The following is a 21,434-nucleotide window of genomic DNA, read 5'->3' as shown; positions in this document are numbered from 1 at the left end:
GACAATCTATTTTGGATGCCTTCACCAAACTCTTCAGAAACCCTTAGAATGGTGTATAAATGCATTCAGATGGCAATTACTCTGAATAAATATAAAACCATTTTTTTTTTATTGCCTCTTTCACTTTGTGTTCTTTTTTATTGCACCACTCCCAGAACTTTATTACCAATGTAAAAAAAAAATTTTATGATTCCCTGTGTTTAACTTTTTTGATTAATTGACCAACTACCAGTCCTGATTAGGTCATAAAAGAGTGCTTCTACTGTAAAATAACAGAAAAGGAAAAATTACACGTGAAAACTGAAAACATTGAGATAATGCACCTGCACAGCCTCTGCTGAAATTTTATCAAATGGTGATGCCAACGGCAAGTGGCTTTTCTTAACTATTGATAACCACAGCTCTCAAACAACCCATGGATCACTGAGTATGTTCATATTCAGCTATATTTATAGAAAGTGGTTTTTATGTGCGATTCTGAAAGTGAGTGGGACACAAGAGGGAAAATGTAGTAGGTAATATTCAAGGTTATAACATAAAAAGTGCTATTTAAAACTGGGCTTGCAAGTTGGAATGAAGCAGAGCAGAGTTCTACACGAAAAATGCTAATAAAAGATGACTATGTTGTTTTTATTAAGATGGAATTCAAGATGTAAAAATTTTTACTGAGCTCAATTTTTCCTTAGTACAATATTTTGCACATTTAATTTTGCAATTTAACCTGGTAGTGGTCATGCCCAGTTTATTGTAATGGGGGCATGCTGCATCTGATCAGTGACCAACTTTGTTATTTATATATGAAAAAAATGTTTGATTCTGCTTGCAGCATATTAAGCAGAATCCGAAAAATCAAAATGTGTATCATCTTTTCTTAAGAAATTACCATACTTATTTCACTAATTTTTTTTATTTTTTAATAAGAAAAATATTTAAAGAATACTGAGCTTTTGACACATTTTTTAAAAAAATCATTAATTCTGCTGAAGGAAAAAAAAAAAAAAGTACACCCATAAAATAAACACGAAATTAACTGTCACTTTTTCAGTGCAAAAAAATGGTTAAGATTATGTAATTTCAAAATGGCACATCTACATATACTTCTGCTTTATATATATATATATATATATGTGTGTGTGTGTGTGTTTTCGTTCCATTTTGAACTTGTTAAAATCAGTAAACTTAAGTGCACAAAAGTTTCAAAATTATGCTTGTTCCCCCTCCACATTTTGTATTCTGTTCGATATGCTGCTAGCAGAAGTCTACAGAAGAGATTGAATCAAATCTAGGGATAAGAATTTCTCACGCAGCCACTAATGTGTGCATTTAAGAAACATTCAGCAACATTTCTTAATTTAAAATATTCAAATTCAATAACAGAATTAAAAAGCGTTTGGTTCTTTGAGGAATAGATTTAATAGTTTTTCTTTTCTTTAAAAAATCAAAAACTGGACTTACTAGTTATCAAAGCCCTTCACGAAAATAATTACAAGAAGCCCTTTCTAGTATTCTCATCACATATTTTAGCTAATTATTCTGGAAAAGACCTAAAATATTTCTCTCAGGGATGAAACCAGACTTGATTTAGAAAACAGTTTAGACAGCAGAAAGTAATTTGGAAAACAATAAAACCACCAACTGTGAAAGCCATAAAATACTTGAAAAACAACTTGAGTAAAATGGAGGCCTATATCCAGGAAGGTAGAGAAAGTTTTAGTGTCATTAATCTTAAAACAAAATGTTGCAAGGTACCTGGCAGACCTTTGTGACCAGTGTCGGGTTAGGAGATAAACTGCACTGCAATGAACTGAACTGTCAAATAATGCACTGATGGATGCTCAGCTTCCCAAAAAAGGGGTGGTAATAAATGTTAACTGTTATGCAAATAGCTTCATAAGTGCTGTTTAGGGCAACTCACAGCAATGATTTCAAAGATAGAGGTCAAAGCCTATTCACTTGAATAATTAATACACTTTGACCATATTGAAAAATACGCTTCTCCTGGCAATTATAATAATAATTGCAGGTTAAGCCTTTATTTTTTTTCTCCTTATCCAATTTTACCATATAAAATTTATAACATTAATTTCTTGAACTTGTTAATTTCTTATGAAAATAATTCAAAGTGGTAAGCAAAGCTTTAAACAAAACAAAATATATATATATATAAATAAATAACATTGTCAAATGAAGAGTAAGGTGTATTCTTTCAAGCCACAACTGCTTCAGAACAGACAAAATAATGCAAAATAGCTTATTAAGAAACCACCAAAAGCTTTGTGTGTATATCTTCCATAAGCAAAGAGAAACACCAGGGCATAACTGAGGAAGAAAAAAAAGTGGGGAATATCATACAATGTACACATCAGATTTAGTACAATATTTGGTGGAACAACAGATGCAATGCTACCTTTGAAACATCTCTCAATATTAATTTAGCATTATATATTACTTACTTTGGCAGTTACTTCAGCACTTAATTCCTCTTGTGTCTCAGCAAGTCGTCTTTTGGCTTGCTCTGTTCTTCGATCACACTCGTTGATAAAATTCTGCAAATGATTCATTGCCTAGAAAATAACACAATCACAGTTCACTCAACAGCATGCAGCAAAAATGCTCCCAACCCATTAATTTCAGAAAAGAAATTATAAATTCTTAACCCATAAAGAAATTTTTTAAGAACACAAAATTTACACACTTTACTGGATGTGACCTTCAATCATGGGAATTTTTCCGCTTGTTGTTGTTATTTGGTTTTTAGGAGCATTAGCAACTAAGGCCATATTGCTCCAGGGATATGCGGTGGTCATTCCCTGACCTTCTGCATCCTCCGTATTTAGTCACGGACTCGAACCCCAGTCTAATCAAGAAGCATGTGCTACATACTGCTGCTCCTGCCCACCTGGTTATGAAGGCGCCCCTGAAGATTGAGGCGAAGTACTTGTTGCTGTCTAAGTTGCTAATATCTTTCTCAATTGTATTTTTTTTTTTTTTTAATAAAAACCCCAAACACAAGAGGTATTAGAACCTATAGTACTTAGTACTGTGCATAGGCTGAAGGCTAAGAGGATGAAAGAGGATACTTGTTCACATTAGACTTTAATTTTTGTATATTGTAATTTTCAAAAAATACATAAGGAAGGCTCCACCCGAAAACAGAAGTTAAATGAATTAATGAGGCAAAAGAAAAGTTGGTTCTGTGAGTTTGAAGTTGGGAAGTAAAAGGATGATGACTAGTTGTGACATATGTTTGAACAGGCTTGGAAGAGATAGTGGGAATTACAGAAGCCAATTCAGAAGAACAGTGCCCATGGAAGTATCTACAGAAAAGGCATGCAGCAAAAACAAAATGTCTACGAGACAGAGTGTGTTAGAGATGATCATTAATTAACCAACTACCCTCTTTTCAATGGAATCTAGAAGTCTGAAAAAGGTTTTGAGGCCATCACTCCAAATATGGAAACAATATTTCATGGTAAGGCAGATTTTAGATTTGTACACAGTGAACAGATGTTTGGAAGAAAAGTAATGCTGAGAGAAAAAGAAAAAAACCCAGTTTTTTAGATGTAGTTGAAGTAATATTTGCAATGTACTTATACCAAGAGAGATTAGAAGTCAGGGTAATCCCCAATAGATATATATTAGGGCTTGCAAACTGGTTTTATAAAACCGGTTAAATCGGTTTTCATATTGAGTTGTTAAAACCGAAACTGAGCTTCTAAAACTGGATTTGAATATTTTCTTAGTTAGCCCTCGAATATAGTTTTTTGTTGCGCACATTTTCTTTTGTTTGTTAGTTTGTCTGGATCGTTCAACTGCTTTATGTTTTAAACATGTTTTTTATTTTATTTAATTTTTAGGTACGAATCTCATGGGCAAGTGGCCTAAATCTAGGAGGGGTACCTTTTATCTTTCCACTTGTATCATGGCACGATGCAGATGTACTCACTTACGACAGAGTGAGTCGGAGCGGTTGTTGTTGTTGGTGTAGAGGTTTTTCGGCACAAGGCAACTGAGGCCAAAATGTGCCTATTCAAATATTTGGAATGGTACCAGAGTTTGCCTTATTTGTTATTAGATATATTCATATAGTCTAATTTGTTTGAGATAAGCGGAAAGCTCATCCAGATTGGCATTGTTTCCCAATAGGCGGGTTAGTGATAAAGGTTATTGCCTTTGTGTCAGAGAAAGGAAGGTAGCATTTCTGATATGGGAATAATACGAACAATCTAACAGAATATGTCGAACTGTAAGTTGTGATGAACAATGCATGCATACAGGAGGGTCATCGCCCATGAGCAGGAACAAGTGGGTCAGGTGTGTGTGCCCTATGCGCAATCTTGCCAGTATTACTTCTTCATGCCTGTTTTTCCTCAAGCTCGAGCTCCATTATTGTGTTTCTTGTTTATTTTCAAATAATTTATTGTTTGTCTTCCAAATGTTTTAGAAAATGTGATATGTTTTAATAAATCTATATAGGGTACTTGGTAAGATGGAGGTGCACTGCTCTTTGGGTGCTTGGCCGCCTGGTCTGCTGTTTCGTTACCTGTGATTCCAGCATGCCCTGGAATCCAACAGAAACTTACGGTATGATTCAGATTCCTCAAATGATTTAGACGAGACCGGATTTCTTTTACTATGGGATGTGAGGTTGAGAAATTGTTACTTATTGTGGAAAGCGCACTCATGGAGTCTGTATATATTAAACTATTAGTGTTGAGACAGATATTGATATTGCATATAGCTAGGTGGATTGCATAAAGTTCTGCAGTATAACTGCTACATTCAATCGGGAGAGATACAGATACTGTAAATGTGGGAAAGACTGCTGCAGCACCTACGGCATAATCTGATTTTTGAGCCATCAGTATATATTAAGCAGCTCTGCGCATTGCTAGCGGCATGTCCTTCGTGCAGTTGCTTGATGTAACAGCTTTCCATGGACTTTTTTCCCCATTGTTGGAAATAGGTATCACAGTAAGGTGGGTTTGAGGACCAAGACAGATCAGATATTTTGGTTTCTTTGAGAGTGTTTTGCAAATGAACATTCCAGCAATACATCAAATCTTGTAGTCTAATACCAGTTGGTCTATTTTCAGTGGGTTTATGGTTATAGAATGTTACCCTTTCAGGATTGAAAAGTAGCGGTTGATTCGGATGATCTGGAAGGCTTTTAATCCTGGCTGCATAGGTGAGGAGTAACATTTTCCTTCTGAGGTGGAGTGGTGGTTTGTTTGCCTCTATATAGGGACTTTGGACCGGAGATGTTCGAAAAGCTCCAAGAGCAGTGCGAAGAGCACTGTGCTGTATTGTATTCAGTCTTGTAAGTACAGTTTTCCTAGCTGAGTCGTATACTATTGAACCATAATCTAGATGGGACCTGATGAGCGAACGATACAAATGCAGGAGAGTGCTTCTATCTGCACCCCATGCCATGGCACAGAGGGCTCTGAGCATATTGAGTTTTTTCAAGCAGAGAGTTCTGAGATAAGTTATGTGCATGGAAAAATTAAGTTTAGTATCTAAAATTAAACCTAAAAAGTGGATATTGCTGGCAAGAGGGATTGGTTGGTTTTTTAATTTAAGTTCAGGCTCAGGATGTAATCTGCACTTTTTACAGAAATGAACTGCAATTATCTTTTGTTTTGACAGGCGATAACCATTTTGTACAGTCCATGTCTCTAACTTATTTATGGAAAGTTAGAACTGTCTCTCTATGCTGTTAATGGTTGGTGAATGGCATGATATAGCAAGATTGTCGGCATACATATATATTTCTACGCTTTTGGGAATATTCTGCATCATGGTATTTAGTCTAATTGCGAAGAGGGTAGGACTAAGTATGGACCCTTGAGGCACCCCTTCTTCTTGAATAAAATATTGTGAAAGTACATTCTGGTGACGAACTTGAAAAGTTCTGGATGAATTGAGGTATGTGTCCTCTCAACCCTAGGGTATACAGCTCTCGAAGAATGCCATACCTCCATGTGGTATCGAATACCTTTTCAATATCTAGACTCACCATTACCAGATGTTCATTTTTAACATATGCATTCCGAATGTTAGTTTCGGCTCTTACCATAAGGTCCAAGCAGGATCTGTTTTGTCGGAAACCATATTCGTTGATATTTAGTAGCATTTTGCTTTCTAGTATCCATTTTAATCTCCTATGTATCATTTTTTCTAGTGTTTTACTCAAACAGCTGGTTAGGGAAATTAGTCGGTAGTTTTGTGGAAGCGACTGATCCTTTCCTGGTTTTGGAAAGGCAAGAATTACAGAATGATGCCATGAGGAAGGATAAACACATTCAAGAAATATCCGGTTGTAGAATACTAGTAATAATCTTAAAGCTGTATTATTTAGGTGTTTAAGCATTATATAGTAGATTCCATCCGGTCCTGCTGAGCTGTTTCCTGATCTGTTCAGAGCTTCTTGGAGTTCAGCTAGGATGAATGGTTGATTATAAGGAAGGGATTGGGCGGTGTTGAAATTTAATTTATATTTTTCTGCAGAGGTTTTGATTTTCAGGAAAGGATTGTCGTACGCAAAAGCTGATGATATTTGACTGAAGGTCTCTCCAAGGAAATTGCCTATTTCCTTTGGGGAGGACAGTTCTCGTCCATTCTTAATCAAGATTGGAGCAGAAAAGGGAATGTATTTATTATTTAATTGTTGGATTTTCTTCCACATTAGCCGACTGCTGGTGTCCTTCATGATGGTACTGGCAAATGTTATCCATGCTTCTTTTTTGGCTTGTTTCCTGATTTGTCGTGCCCTTGCCTTTTGTTTTTTATATAAAATGAGATTGACTGTTGTAGGAAATCTACGAAATCGGTTCCAGGCTTTATTTTTTTCTCGTTTTTGCACTGTTACAGGCCTCATTCCACCAGTGTTTTGCATGTCTTTTTTGGTTTGCAGAGGATTGAGGAATTGCCTCAGAAGCTGCTGCCAAAATTTGTGCGGTGATGTGCTCTGTGACTTTATCTATTGGTTGTGTTTTAAAAAATTGATCATCAAAATAAACACAGAATGAATATTTTGTCCAGTTCGCTTTTGTGAATTTCCATTTTACTCTGTAATCTGGAGAGTGGGATTGTTTTGTTTGTATTTTACATATAATTGGAAAATGATCGCTGTTGTGTGGATCATATAAGGTTGACCACTCCATACTGGGGAACAGTATGGGAGAACAGATTGACAGATCAATTGCTGAAGTGGAGCCTGTGGGTAGATGGAAATAAGTGTGATGGCCAGTATTTAGCAAGGTTAACTGCTGTTGATTCAGTAATGTCTCTATCATATGTCCTCTTTTATCCATGCTTGAAGATCCCCACAACGAGTGATGCCCATTGAAATCTCCAAAAAGGCAGAAAGGTTTTGGCAATTGTGCTATAAGATCTTCTAGTTCTTTAAGCATGAAAAGTCTGTTTGGTGGGAGGTATATTGAAACAAGAGTTAGTGTTATTCCAAGTGCAATACGCACAGCAACAGCTTCTAAGTCAGTCTGTAGAGAGATATGTCGAACTGGGATTTTAGAGTTAACTAGTATTGCTACTCCTCCATGTGCAGATTTTGCAGTATTCTTGTCTTTTCTGTACATTACGAAGTTTCTAATTGAGAGAGTTAACTGAGAGAGTTAAATTTGTTTCTTGCAGACAAACACTCACTGGATTGTACTTATTAATCAGGTCATGTATATCATCAATATTGGCTCGTATGCCTCTGCAATTCCATTGAAGTATGTGCTGCATTACTTGCTTTTAGGAGTTATGTTTTAATCTGTCTGTTTTTTTGAAGCAGTTTGTTTGTAACGATCTGATTTATTTCTGTCTTTCTTGGGGAAAACCAGTCTCTCTGTATCCATGTGTTCTTCTGCATGAAGTTCTAATGTAGTTTCTTCTTGGTCAGTTTTGTTGTCAACATCCATATGTACAGGGAATTGTATCTTGGTCTGAGAATGATCTGTAGGTACTGTTTTTTCTGCTTTTTTTGTAGTTTCAGGCATGTTAGGCGGAACTGAAATTGGAGTATTAATTCCTTGTTCCAGTTGCTTGTGTTTGGCAGGTTGTGGCTTAGCATTAAGCACGGACCTGGCCCAATCTGCAAAAGAAATGTTTGGAGGGACAGCAATGTCAGTTTGAGTAGTAATAGAATGATTGTGTTGGGTTGGTTGTGCATACGTGCGTTTCGGCATAAACTGCATGATGTGCTTTTTGGCTTCCTGATACGTTACTTTGTTTTCTGTTTTGTATTTCTTTCCCCACTTTCCACATTTCACAATTTTTTGAATATGCCGGATGGTTACCTTTGCAATTGGGAGGTGAAGGAGGTTACGGTACAATCAGCTTGAGTGTGTTCTGTTGAACCAGTTTGGGCAAATCATAGTGCCACGGCATGCTACCTGGGAGTGTCCATATTTCTGGCATTTGTAACACCTGATGGGATTCGGTATATATGGACGTATACGACAATTCAGATACCCTGCTTTAACCATTGTTGGTAAGTTTGGGGTACTAAAGGTCAGTATTATGTTCCTTGTTGGCTTTAATTCTCCATCTTTCCGGATTAATATTCTTTTTGCATGTATTACTCTTTGATGTGTCAATTCTTGTACAATTTCATCCTCTGATTAATCAGATCCCACTCTGCTATAACTCCTTTTGATGTATTCAGAGTGGCATGAGGCGTTATTTTCACGGGAATTCCACCAAAAGTAGTCAGTTTCAATAATAATTCCAAGTTTTGGCTTCATTGTCTCTACCAGCAGATCTCCAGACTGTAATTGCTTTACCATCTTCAGTGATCCTGCAGCATTTTCCAAGCATTTCTGGATTAGAAATGGGGATAATTTGCTAACAGGAGAATCTGATACAGAATGAATAAGGAGAAAGGCTGGGTGATCTTGTTGACATAGATCTGTTTTTTGTCTTTTATTTTGATAAGTATCATGATCGGGTTGGTCTTGATCAGTAGGTGATCTCAACTGATCAAGTGAGGGAAAGGTTTCTTTGTCCATTTTATACTCCTTTTGGCCCTGAGGGTTGGCTTTCCCACTCAGGTTACCAGCCCCGCCACGGGGAGGCAGGAGCAATGCCACGAGTGGCCAAGCGGTTGTTAGGTTAGTTGGGTTAGTAACTCTAATAAAATTAAAAGGAAAGTTGTCTTTTCTTTCCTAACTTAACTTACAACTTGTAAGATGAAGTCTACAGTGCTTTTTTTAAGAACCTAAGAGGAACTAACATGGAACTTAAAAGAAGAGTGATTCCTTTAAAGGAGAATGCTTTGAATTGCTTTATAGAGCTCAGAGAATCACTTGGCCACGGAAAAGGAGCGATAGCGTAAAAGAAAATGCCCAACATTTCTCCATTCCATCTATCTTGTTCGCCAGGCAAGTAATGGAACGTGCCTTATTGACGGTTACCCACTAGAAACAGATTCGCTGAATATTGCATCAAATTTCAATCGTAGAAAGTTTTTTGCTTCTTTATTCCTATTAAATTTGCAATCAAATGTTCTCCAAAAAACAGCTTCACCAAATTTAGCTTTTATGTAATTTTGAAAATACAATAGATTTAATTGGGGGAAAAAAAATTACTAGTAAATAAATAAAAAATTTCTTCCGAAAATTTTGAAACTTGCCTCGTTTAGACTCTTCATTTAGTGCTTGCGGGAGTGATGTATAGTATTGTGCCTTTGTTATCTTCAATATTTTTTATTTAAAATTGTTGGTGATATAAATTCCTACTAATTAATATTTATTACTCTTAATATGTCTAAGATGAAATCAAATGTATGGAATTATTTTGCTCGAAAAAGCAAAACTACAAAACTTTTAGGCATCTCTTTTGGTAAAAATTCAGTACAGAGATCATGTTGGGTTGGCGTGTGGAGATTTTAAAGTTACTGGTCTGCTAAACAGGCGACAAACTGAGTTTTATGTAACCAAAAGAGATGCTTGGTTACACAAAAATACCTTCATTTCTTTTGCAGGTGGGATAGTTCAGCAAGAAGCAAACAATATAAAAGGAACATATCACCAAGGCAGTCCCCGACACCAGGTTCAAAGAACATAAGATACTAGTAGATCAAAACAAAGTAATGTTGACTCCTTCCATATAAAGTTAGGTAAATGTATATAAACCTTTGCATATAAAGCTAGATTTAATAAAACAGTTCATGCAAGTCCTCAATAAAAATTGTATGAACTGAATCTAAACAAGAAATTTTCTTGGACATTGCACCTGCAAGCTGCTGCTAGACTCATTTTGGTTAATCCATGAACCAAACCAAAAGAGATGCTTGGAATGGCTTTAAAAATGTAATATGCAAACTTTTGGGAAACAATAAACATCCAAATTATGTGATAACCATGAGCAATATGCTGGAGGAGTTCAGATAACTAGGCTGGAATATGAGTATTAAGTAACTTCTTGCACTCTCATCTCAACTATTTTCCAGAAAATAGTTGAGATGAGAATACAAATGTTCATGAAAATATGTCATCAGATGGGGAACCTGACACTTGTGATCCTAGAGGATGATATAAACTATTGTGACAAACGAATTCACAACCCTGGACCACAGCTGTTTACAAAGTGAACTCTGCAATCCACATGAGACATTTAAATCTACTCAATGGCCTGCAGAGCTTTTTGGGTCAAGAATGAAATCTACTAAAGAGGAGGAGGAAAGATTCCACCATGATATAAAAGAAATGGAAAAGGTACATGGCCAAAAAAAGGTACCGCCCTGATGAGGTGATAAGAATGATAGATAATTGTCTGGAGAGTGGCCTTTGTATTCATAATGTGATTAACAGTCATCTTTTCATAGCCTGGTTGAATATTCCTGTAATAATTAATGCATATATAGCCTTCAGTAAGTTTAAAATGGTGTTGAGAGAGAAAATTGTTACTTTGTTGTTCTCTAATGTAGCACTTTCCTCTAATATTCAGATCATTTTCACAAAGTTTTGAAACAATATGTTTCAGGGTTCCCCCATTACAATTGCCTTTCTTTCTTTTCTTTTTTTCATTATAGGTTTGAGTGTAATATAATTTTCTGGTTGCATTTATTTAATATTCAAGTTTTATTCATTATACTTATTTCATTACATTATGAGGATTAACTTTTAGTATCTCACATTTGATCACTTGAGGCTTCCTCCCATTTCAAATTATCAGTACAGTTTTTAGTTTACCTCAAATCAGAGTTCAGTCAAGTTTACCTTTGATCTTTTTTTATTCGTTCTGTGCACAAGAGAGGATAGATTAAAAAAAAAAAAAAACTATTATTTGCACTTTAGATGTTTCTGTTTTTGCCTAGCTTTTGACTAATGATTTGACAAAAATTGCTGAAACGGCTGTCGGAAGAGTTAGCTTTTGTATTCATAATGTGATCAAAAGTCATCCTCACTTTACAGCATTACTGTAACAATTAGCAGGTCTCATACTTAATGCATATCCAATATAGTCTTGGGTTGCATAGGTTTTGAGACATTATGCATTTTGTGCATTCCATCTGTAGTCCTCTATCCCTCTGTTAATATCATTTCAGAAACAGTGTATCTAGAACTGATCCTTGGGGGTTTAACTTCTAATTTTAGCCCAATCTGAAGAGTCGCCATTAATCACAACCCTCTTACTTCCTGACGTGCAGTCCATCTAAAAATCTTACCTGCAATCTCAACATGTCCCAGGATATACAGTAACTTTTTGTGTGGGACAATCAATGCCTTGCTAAAGTAATTTTAATGTCAACATATTTCCTATATTCGGCTCATGAATGATTGTGAAAAATGGCTAATCATGTTAGTTAAACATGATTTTTCCCTTAACACTGTCCCCTCCAGAATTTCATTTCTATCTAACTGCACTTGTATTGCAATCTTGATCACTGCCTCCATTATTTTCGCTACCACTTAATCAGGGTGACTGTTCTCTAGCTACCAATTCAACTCTTAGAACTGTCTTTATGCATTATAAATAACTTGCACTTCAATCCGAGGGAACCCTCCTAATTAAACTTGGTGGTTTAATGCACTTTTGCCACCTCGCTTAAAATTAATGGGCCATCAACTCTCCAGGAACCTTACTCGCCTTTAGGTGTGGAAGTTTTTCTAATAAAATGCCTTCTGTAATATAAATATCCCTAATTTCATACTGCTCAGCCTCACTATGAAAGGTCTTTTGTTTGTAAAGATCAAATGTGATGTCCTGTTCAATTCACCAGCAGCCTCAGCTGGGTTATAAGGCTTCCCCACTAATTTTATGTACAGGTCCAATTTCTTTAATGAATACTATTAATTAACTGCCTTATGATAACAACAGTAGCCACTAATCAAATTCCGCGGTCTCATAGTCAGAGTCCATTCCAACCGAATTCCAATATATGCTGAGTGGACAGAAATCATGGGATACTGACATAGTAACAGGTAAGCATACCTTTCGCCCAGTAAGGGCAGTTACATGGCGAGGCATTGGCCCACGAAAGCGTTCCACGGGTATTTCTATCCATTCTTGCTACACTGCTGTCCACAATTCCATCCCATTCCTGGGAGGAGGATCCAAAGCTCGAACAGACGTTTCCACAGCATCCCAAAGATGCTCCACAGGGTTCATGTCCAGTGAATTGGGAGACCATTCCAAGGTGGTAAAATCTGCGAAATGCTCTTTGAACCATGTTCTTAGTCACCACAGCTCTGAGGGGAAGCACATTATCCTGCTGGAAGAGTCCATTGCCCTGTGAGTGCATGATGACCATGAAAGGATGCAGGCAGTCTGCAAGGATAGACACATAACCTGGACCATTCAGAGATGCGTCTAGGCATACCAGAGTTCCCAACGTGTGCCAATTGAACATGCCCCAGACCATTACCAACCGTCCACCTGCCTGAACAGTTCCTTGTTGACCTGACAGGTGCATAGCTTCGTGCAGTTTCTGCCTTGCTTGAGAATCTATGGTAAATAACCTGCATAAACCAGACACAGAAAAATAATTCTAAGCTAATTAACTAACATACAGTGTGTTACATTTCAGGCACATTAGCAAGTAGTAATAATTCATAATTAAATATAACAAATATAATAATAAAAATATATATAAATATTAAAAAATAATAAAAAAAAAACAATGACTTATGTATGAACTGAGAGCATTTTGTTTCTGCCCATCTGCCACAATGCTCGTTCATCCCTCCAACCAGCACATGGCAACAAACAATATCCTGGCTTCAGTTACAATGTATGGCATATGCACAAAAAAAAAAATAAATAAATAACTGCTGTATTTCTACTAATTCATTTTAATGAAATCTGGGAATACAGAACAAATTGTTTTAACAAAGCTAAATATAATATTTCATGAAAATCCATTCACTAAGAGTTGAGTTATTACATGCAGTTGGATTTCTGTTAGTTTGATTTTAATGAAATTTGTGATAACTAAACAAATCTCTGTAAAAGGCCCAAATATAAAATTTCATCAAAATCTATCCACTGAAAGCAGAATTACGACAGAGAAAGTGAAGACACCAGGCACATTGCACACAATATATGCCAATGCACCTAAAAATCAAGACTACGGGGGACGATGTAACAGTACAACATAGATGGTTACATACACAATTAAATAAAGAGACTGTGCTCTGCATTTAGTATTAACATAAGAGGGCAAAATAGTACATGATTAGATCCACTAGAATGTGTTCTTTCCAACGAGTGCAAGTTGAAACTTGTCCGGTCAGTAATTCGTGATTCATGATGGAAAGAATAATAGTTTTGTGCATGTCATCAGAAAATTGAAAATGGAGCAAAGAGCAGTTATCAAATTTTATTGTAAATTGGGAAAAAAACTACTACGGAAACTTTTGACGATTTAAAAAAAAAGTTAATGTTGATTGAATGGTTTTCTCATTTTTGTAAAGGACGCAAATCATTAAAGGATGATCTCTGATCTGGCCAACCGATCTCGGTTCGAACACCGGAGATTGGATCGGAGAAGATTCGAACACCGGGGATCGCAATTTTTCTAACCTTCACAAAGGTTAGAAAAATTGCGACTGAAGACAGATCAATTTCAATGAGGTTACTTGCTGAGATGATCGGTAGCAATAAGGAATCTGTACAAGAAATTCTAAAAGATCTGAGTAAGAGAAAAATTTGTTCCCATTCTGTACTGTACTGCATTCGTTGAGTTTCGAGCAACGAGAAAAGAGATGAGTGCTGCATTGATTTGATGGCATGTTGACAACAACCCAACATTTTTGAGTAGAATCTTTACCAGTGATAAGAGTTGGGTATTTCAATATAATCCCGAGACAAAATGTCAGAGTTCAGAATGGCATTCACTGTCCTCTTCCTCATAAGAAAAAAGTGCGGTTATAAAAATAGCAAGTAAAAACCATGTTGATCGTCTTCTTCATCAAAGGCATTATCCAACAAGAATTTGTGCCTCAAGGGACAACAGTCACAAAAAAGTTCTATGAGGAGGTGTTGAAGAGGTTGTGGGATCGAAATCGTTGGGCGAGACACAAAATGTTCAACACTAAAAAATTGGTTGTTGTTGCATGACAATGCACTCACACATTCTGCCATCAACATCAAGCAATTTTTGGCAAAAATAAAAAAAATCTATTCCAGTCATCGAACACCCCCATATTAACTGAATTTGATTTCCACAGATTACTTTTTGTTCCCTAAAATCAAAACAGCCATGAAAGGAATGTGATATGGGACAACAGGGAACATCCAGGCTGCAGTGACTGACCAACTGAAAGCAGTACCACAAGTGTTTTCCAAACTTGTATAAAAGTTGTAAACAGCGCATACCCGTCGGAGGTGATTACTTTGAAAATATATAACCTTACTTTGTCACTAGTGTTATTCTTTTTTTTTTTTTTGTAGTAGTCTCAGTCTCGTTATTTAATTGGCACACTGGGTATACTGCCATAAATATTATATTTATATATATAAACTGGAGCTAATTACAATGACTGCTGAGATTCTTCATTGGATTAGAAGCTAGCAAAGTGACAGACAAGGGTAGTAATAAATGGACAGATATGCAGCAAGTGGAAACTCTCTCAGCGATCAGTAGGGTGGGGACCTCCCTCCTGTTTCCACTCTTATTCACATTGATAAGGGAGTATAAGGGGAAGCTCAAAGTCCGTTGATGATTTGAAAGTAGAAAGGTAGGTGAGAAACACAACCAAGCCATGTTTCTTCAAAATGATTAGTTGCAGTATAGCCTGGAAAATGGCAACTGAAGTTCAATGTTTCTAAATGTAGGGTTGCGCACCAAGGAAACTGAAACCTATGAGTTGGCATATGATATGGTGTCATGTCAATGATTTATAGGCTCTTTGCAAGTAAAGAGGACATCACTGTTCCTCTGCATAAAAAGATGGGACCATATTTGGGAATATTGTATTAATATGTGGTGGCCACAACTGCTACAATACCCTAGCATATAACTCATATGATGATGAGAAAAATCAGTGTGTAAATTTACCTTACATTTGAATCTTTTTTTTTTTTTTTTTTTGTTAGATTATGTATGCACGTTTCAAAATATTTTGGTAAATCAGTACCCACTTAAGCAAACAACAGTGATATTTTCACTGAAATATTTATAAACCTTTTCACTCTGATCTGAATTCTAATTTCAGTTTTCCCACTTTAGAAACATATATATCCAATCAATAGCTTTATAACTGTTTATGTTAACATTCCAGTTACACGAAATGGTATTTCTAGAACACAAAACAATTTAAATAAGTAATAACACTTAAGCCAATCTCCACTTACATCAACATTATAGTAATAATCTCGCTTCTTAGCAGCAACTTCATAGTCAGCTCTAAGGGCATGATCGTGTATTTTTGGACATTCACCCAAATCCATTCGCTAGAATAAAGAAAAAAATTTTCAGTGTTTTTTTTAAAATAATTTTTCTTTTTCCATCACTGCAAAAAAAAATTCAGCCATCTGATGTTGAACGATATGATATTCATATTCAAAGCACACCATTTAAGCTATTTTCTGTAAAACTTCTTTTTTTCCCCAACAAACAGCAAATTTGGTGCAAGTATTACTAAATATTAGATATTATTTGCAGGCAATTTATATGACCAAGTAAAAACATCTATAATAAACTATAGGCATACAGCTGGCTGAAAAAAACTGGTAATAATATATGCACAGAAGCAATTTATAATGTACAAAATGGAAATTCACACTTTCCTTGGAGTAAAAATTCAAAAAGTTTTAAATTTTGCAATTTCCAAAATTGACTGGACATACCAACGTCATCTGAAAACTATCTTTCAATGTATACAGATAAACATACATTTATTATCTGTATAACAGAAGAAAATGCTTTCTCACAACAAAAATACCAGCAGATAATTCTTTAATGACTGTTTTCATAACAAAGTAGCAAACATTTGTTCAATATATGTAACGCGTTTCTGGCATTATTCAAAAAATAGTGTAAGATTACATGATTTTGGTATGCATGATGTGTAACTAAATCATAAACTCAATAAAAATGGGTTTCTTGTGGAAATGAAGTAAATTAAAACTTACTGAACTTTCTATCATGTGATGCTAGATATAAATAGGTATAAATGTTATCCAGAAATTACTTAACATTAACAAATCTGATATGATAATGAATCAAATATTTTAAAGCCAGTGTAGGTGTTAAAATCTTGACAGATGTATTACCTTATACTAATCTAAGAAAAACTGTTTGAAACACTGATTCCTATTTTATAAAGATTACAATATCATCAGAACTACAATGAAATTTGACTACTATCTTAGTTGTGTTTTACTCCATGATGATGATAATACTGTTGCCCCCCCTTTTAAAAGCATTTCAAAGGTGTGAATGTTTGTTACATTTACTCAGTTTGAGACAATCACAGAAAGTAGAAACACTATTCTTTACCAATGTCCATATATTTTAAGTTAAGAGGAACTTAAAAAAAAAAATAACTTAGGCAGTAATGATTAGGGCAGGATTTTTAGCAATACACTGTTTAAAAGTGTAAAGATTGTTTGTATCCTGATAGAAAAAGAGGCACATTTACACTTAAAATGTGATTTATGTTATGTTTTTAATATACATGCATACAGCTCCAAGGTGGCCAGAAGTTTGAATCTTCATAGTAAATGTTTTTTAGTAGTCAACATATCAGTGCCACAGCTAATAATGGGATGGGAATTTTTTAATCTCAGGGTTGTACACTTTTGAATTAAAAATAAAATTGGAAGTTACCTCTTATCAAGTAAATAAACACAATCCAATGAAAGAGGAGAGAACATTGGTATTATGTGAAATGATCGCATATTATCTTCCAATTAAACAAGCTGAGATTTTCTTAACCTGGCACATTAACAAATAAATACGCTTAACCATTCAGTGTTATATGAAATCAGGTAAACAAAGAAAATTTAATTGATATTTAATATAAGAAATTATACAAAACTCCACCAGAATATCTATAAATATCTAAATATGGCACAAGCAATAAGAAAGAAAATAAAGACATACGAGAAAGAAAAACTTGGAAAAGAAAGAAAAGAGAATACTAGCAAATGGATCAGATGTGCAGGAAAAAAATTATATAAAAGATATACCAGCAAATGAAATATCAGACAGCTAAAGGTAATATTGTTCACATGTTATGCAAGTACTGCATAATATGTATACAGTATCTTTACAATATCAGACAAGGAAAGGATAATGAATTGCACTATTCTAAATTACATATTTTAAGCTATATTATGGCTGACGTGTGTTAAATCAACTTCAATTGTTAGAAAAGTTGATAAAAACTGCTGGAAACTTGTCTCGTAATAAGCAGCCATGAAAATAACCTTAAAACTAGTTTTGACTGAAGCCTTGTAATGCACATCCTCAATTATGTGACTCGTAATTATGAATTAACTTAAAAATGACACTTTTCTACATAATTCAATTTTATTTTAGATTATTGGTAACTAGTCAGAAATACAATCCCCCCCCCCTTCTTCCCCAAAAAATATCAAACTGAAAATCTGCCAGTGTTTCTGGTTTCTGCAATGGAATCCTATCTTTGAGATAAACAGGATTAACAACAAATGCTAACCATTCTCTATAGGTTAAACACACTGACATACTAATCACAATATACTGATTAGTACATTTAGCTTATAGATAACAGCTGGATGTTAACATAATGTCCCATTTGGCTCAAAGATGGGTTTGAAAATGAGAATCCAGAAATGTTGGCATTTCTTGCTTTATATTTGGAATTCTTTTGAGGTATTCTATTTCTGGTAAATTACCAATGAACTAAAATTAGTTATTTTAATGATATCAACTTTGGGTAACAGGATGATCATTTAAGTTAAAGTTTTTTCCCCCCTTCTATAAAGGCAAAAATACAGCCATTACTTCTGATATATACTCAGTGACTGCTGAATTATGACCACCCCATTCATAATGGACTATGCCACATAACTCACAATATAAAAAGCCAAACAGCTTCCAACACTAGAGCACTAATAATTTGCACTTGGCTGTACAATTCAAAGTGATAAATAAGCAGTTATGAGACATAGTAAGGATATCACAGTTTCAAAAGGGTATGATTGAGGGAGTATTGGGTGCTTCCATATTGGAAACAGCACATCTTGTTGGTTGCTCATGACCCACTGAGGTAAAGGTGTACAAAGAATGGTGTTAAACGGTCTAAACCACCTCCTGCCAGTAGAACTAAATGTAAAGATTATGCAATGTGGATGCTGGTGGTAAGCAAAAGGTGCAGTGAGTTGTACAGGCTCAATGACAGGTCACAGTGCAACATTTGACACTGCAATATAATATGAAGAATGCAAGAATAATATTCCAAATGATGATGATGTTGTTATTTGGTTTTTAGGAGCATTAGCAACTAAGGCCATATTGCTCTGGGGATATGTGGTGATCATTCCCTGACCTTTCCACATCCTCCGTATTTGGTGGTCACGGGCTCAAACCCCGGTCTAATCAAGAAGCGTGTTCTATGCACTGCCGCTCCTGCCCACCTGGCTACGGAGGCACGCCCAAATGATGATGTGCCACACACACTCAGACATATGGGGTTCCACAGCAGGCAATCCAAGAGACTCTCTCTCTCTCTCTCTCTCTCTCTCTCTCTCTCTCTCTCTCTCTCTCTCTCCCTCTCCCCTCAGCACTGATCGTTATCAACTATAAATGCTGTGGTGTCAACAACATGCTGACGGACACCATGTGTGGTGCAAGCAACACAATTCCATGGATCTATTGTGCACTGGCAGGTGCACAATGGGTCCATGGGATCATGTCCAGGCAGGTGCAATTCCTTAATATGGGGCATGTTTTGCTTGCAGAAACTAGGACCAACTAGGTGGGCATGGGCCAACATTTCACTGGTGAAATCTACCAGCAGCTCTTAGGAGACTAAGTGCGCACCTTCACCTGTTGCATTTTTTCATGAACAGAAACAGGATCTTCCAAAATAGTAATGCACTATGTCATCAGGCCGCAACTATGCACGAGTGGTTCAAGGAACACAATGAAGATATCGCTCATCTTGACTGGCCTACACATTCACCTTACCTCAATCCAATTGAACACCCATGGGGTATTTTGGAACAGAAGTGGGGCATGTAGGCATGCAACCCTCATCTATTCTAATGCTGTGGAAAGTCTTACATGCAGCATGGCTGCAGACCCCTATGAACATCTTGAGACATCTAGTGAAGTCAGTGCCTGGGCAAATAGCGGCTGTTACCCAATGTGAACAGTGGAACAACCCAGTATTAGGTAGGTGTTCATAATTCAGCGTTCACTGATAAGCATAAATTATTTCCAAAATAATTTTTTTTTTTTTTTTTAAATTTCTTCAGATTTACATGTGAACGCTATATGCAAAAATTTAAATATTCAAATTTAAACAAATCTGTTGTATTCTAAAAATAAAGATGTCCAGGTTGTACAATACAAAACTAAACACAGTAAATTTATAGACTATATAAAATGATGATTTTTACATTTTTCAGATTTATTCATTAATTGTTTTAATGTTCAACCCAAACCCAAAAAGTATTTGAATCTACAGTATTCTCACACTATGTGGGTTGAAGGTTGAGAACGTTTCTGACTCAAATTCTCAAGAAATTTCTGATTTTATTATATATATTTTTTTAAGTCTTGGAACTTTACTTTTACTTTAAGCTTAAATTACATACCCTACACACACACACACACACACACACACACACACACACACACACACACACACACACACACACACACACACACACACACACACACACACACACACAGGGTGTCTCAAAAATATTGATACAAACGTTTAGGGGAGGTAGGTAACATCTAAAGGAATGTGAATCGCATAGGAACCCATAACCAGAAACGTCACGGAAAAGTAGTAGCAGAGGCACAAGAAGCAGAAATGATACAAGATAGTAATTAATGGCAAACATTTATTTGACATATTAACAATGAAGTACGAGATGGATGCATTTCATGATGTTACAACAGATGCTCGAAGATTCCACCATGAGGCGCGATGCATGCGTGACACCGACGCAGGATGGATTGGCGGACACGGTCGAACACACCTTGAGTTTCTTTGACAGTAGCAGCAGCGCAGACGAGTCTCGCCACAAGATCCATTTCCATCTCCACAGGCAATTCCATACATGATAGATTTCAGGGCCCCACACAGAAAGAAATCAAGGCTTGATAAATCAGGTGAGCGCAGGGGCCAGGCAACTGGTCTACCACAGCCAATCCATCAATGCCCAAAACACCTCTTTAAATGGTCACAAACACACCTTCCATAATGGGCAAGCACCCTGTCATGTTGAAACCAAATGTTGCGACTCACATTTGCTGGAACATCGTCAAGTAACCCTGGTAGAACTTGTTCAAGAAAGATCCAATATTTAGCGGAGTTCTGCGGGATGGTAACAGGTATGGGCCAACTAAGCAGTCACCGACCATACCTGCCCACACATTTATTGCAAAGTGATGTTGTGCCGCCCCCATGCGGCACAACACAACACACCATGTGGGTTGTCGTGAGCCAACACATGAGCATTGTGCTGATTGAATAAGCCCTCATCCGTGAACAAAACATAGGCTGGAAAATTCAAGTCTTCAACACTTTCTCAGAGAAACCACTGTGCAAAAGCCACACGTGCAGGATGATCTTGGGGGAGCAGTAACTGAACCCTTTGGAGATGTAAGGAATCGTCGTGCCAGACACACTGTACACTGCAACAAGACACTCTTGAGGCAGAGGCAACGGCACGTGTGCTGGTAGTAGGATTATTCTGGATGGCATTCAACACGCTTTCTTCCATGGTGGGAGTTCGCGTCGAACGTGGTCTGCCCGCAC

General features: G+C 36.3%; 1 protein-coding gene across 4 annotated transcripts in view; it reads right to left on the bottom strand.

Annotated features, from left to right (window-relative positions):
• Positions 1-21,434, bottom strand: part of LOC150076793 (putative RNA-binding protein Luc7-like 1) — a 180,175-nt gene that overhangs the window by 79,172 nt on the left and 79,569 nt on the right. For all 4 annotated transcript variants that reach the window (XM_090386712.1, XM_090386711.1, XM_090386713.1 and 1 more), the window contains 2 exons: positions 15,805-15,903; positions 2,454-2,564 (listed from right to left, as the gene is read on the bottom strand). In XM_090386712.1, the coding sequence (XP_090242838.1) occupies positions 2,454-2,564; positions 15,805-15,903 (210 nt within the window). The remainder of the gene's footprint in view (positions 1-2,453; positions 2,565-15,804; positions 15,904-21,434) is intronic.

This window comes from Mastigoproctus giganteus, chromosome 12 (assembly GCF_048544385.1).
Source record: "Mastigoproctus giganteus isolate SK-2022 chromosome 12, ASM4854438v1, whole genome shotgun sequence".
NCBI lineage: Eukaryota > Metazoa > Arthropoda > Arachnida > Uropygi > Thelyphonidae > Mastigoproctus > Mastigoproctus giganteus.
Note: the sequence above shows the minus strand (reverse complement) of the source record. Positions and strands in the feature narration are given on the sequence as shown.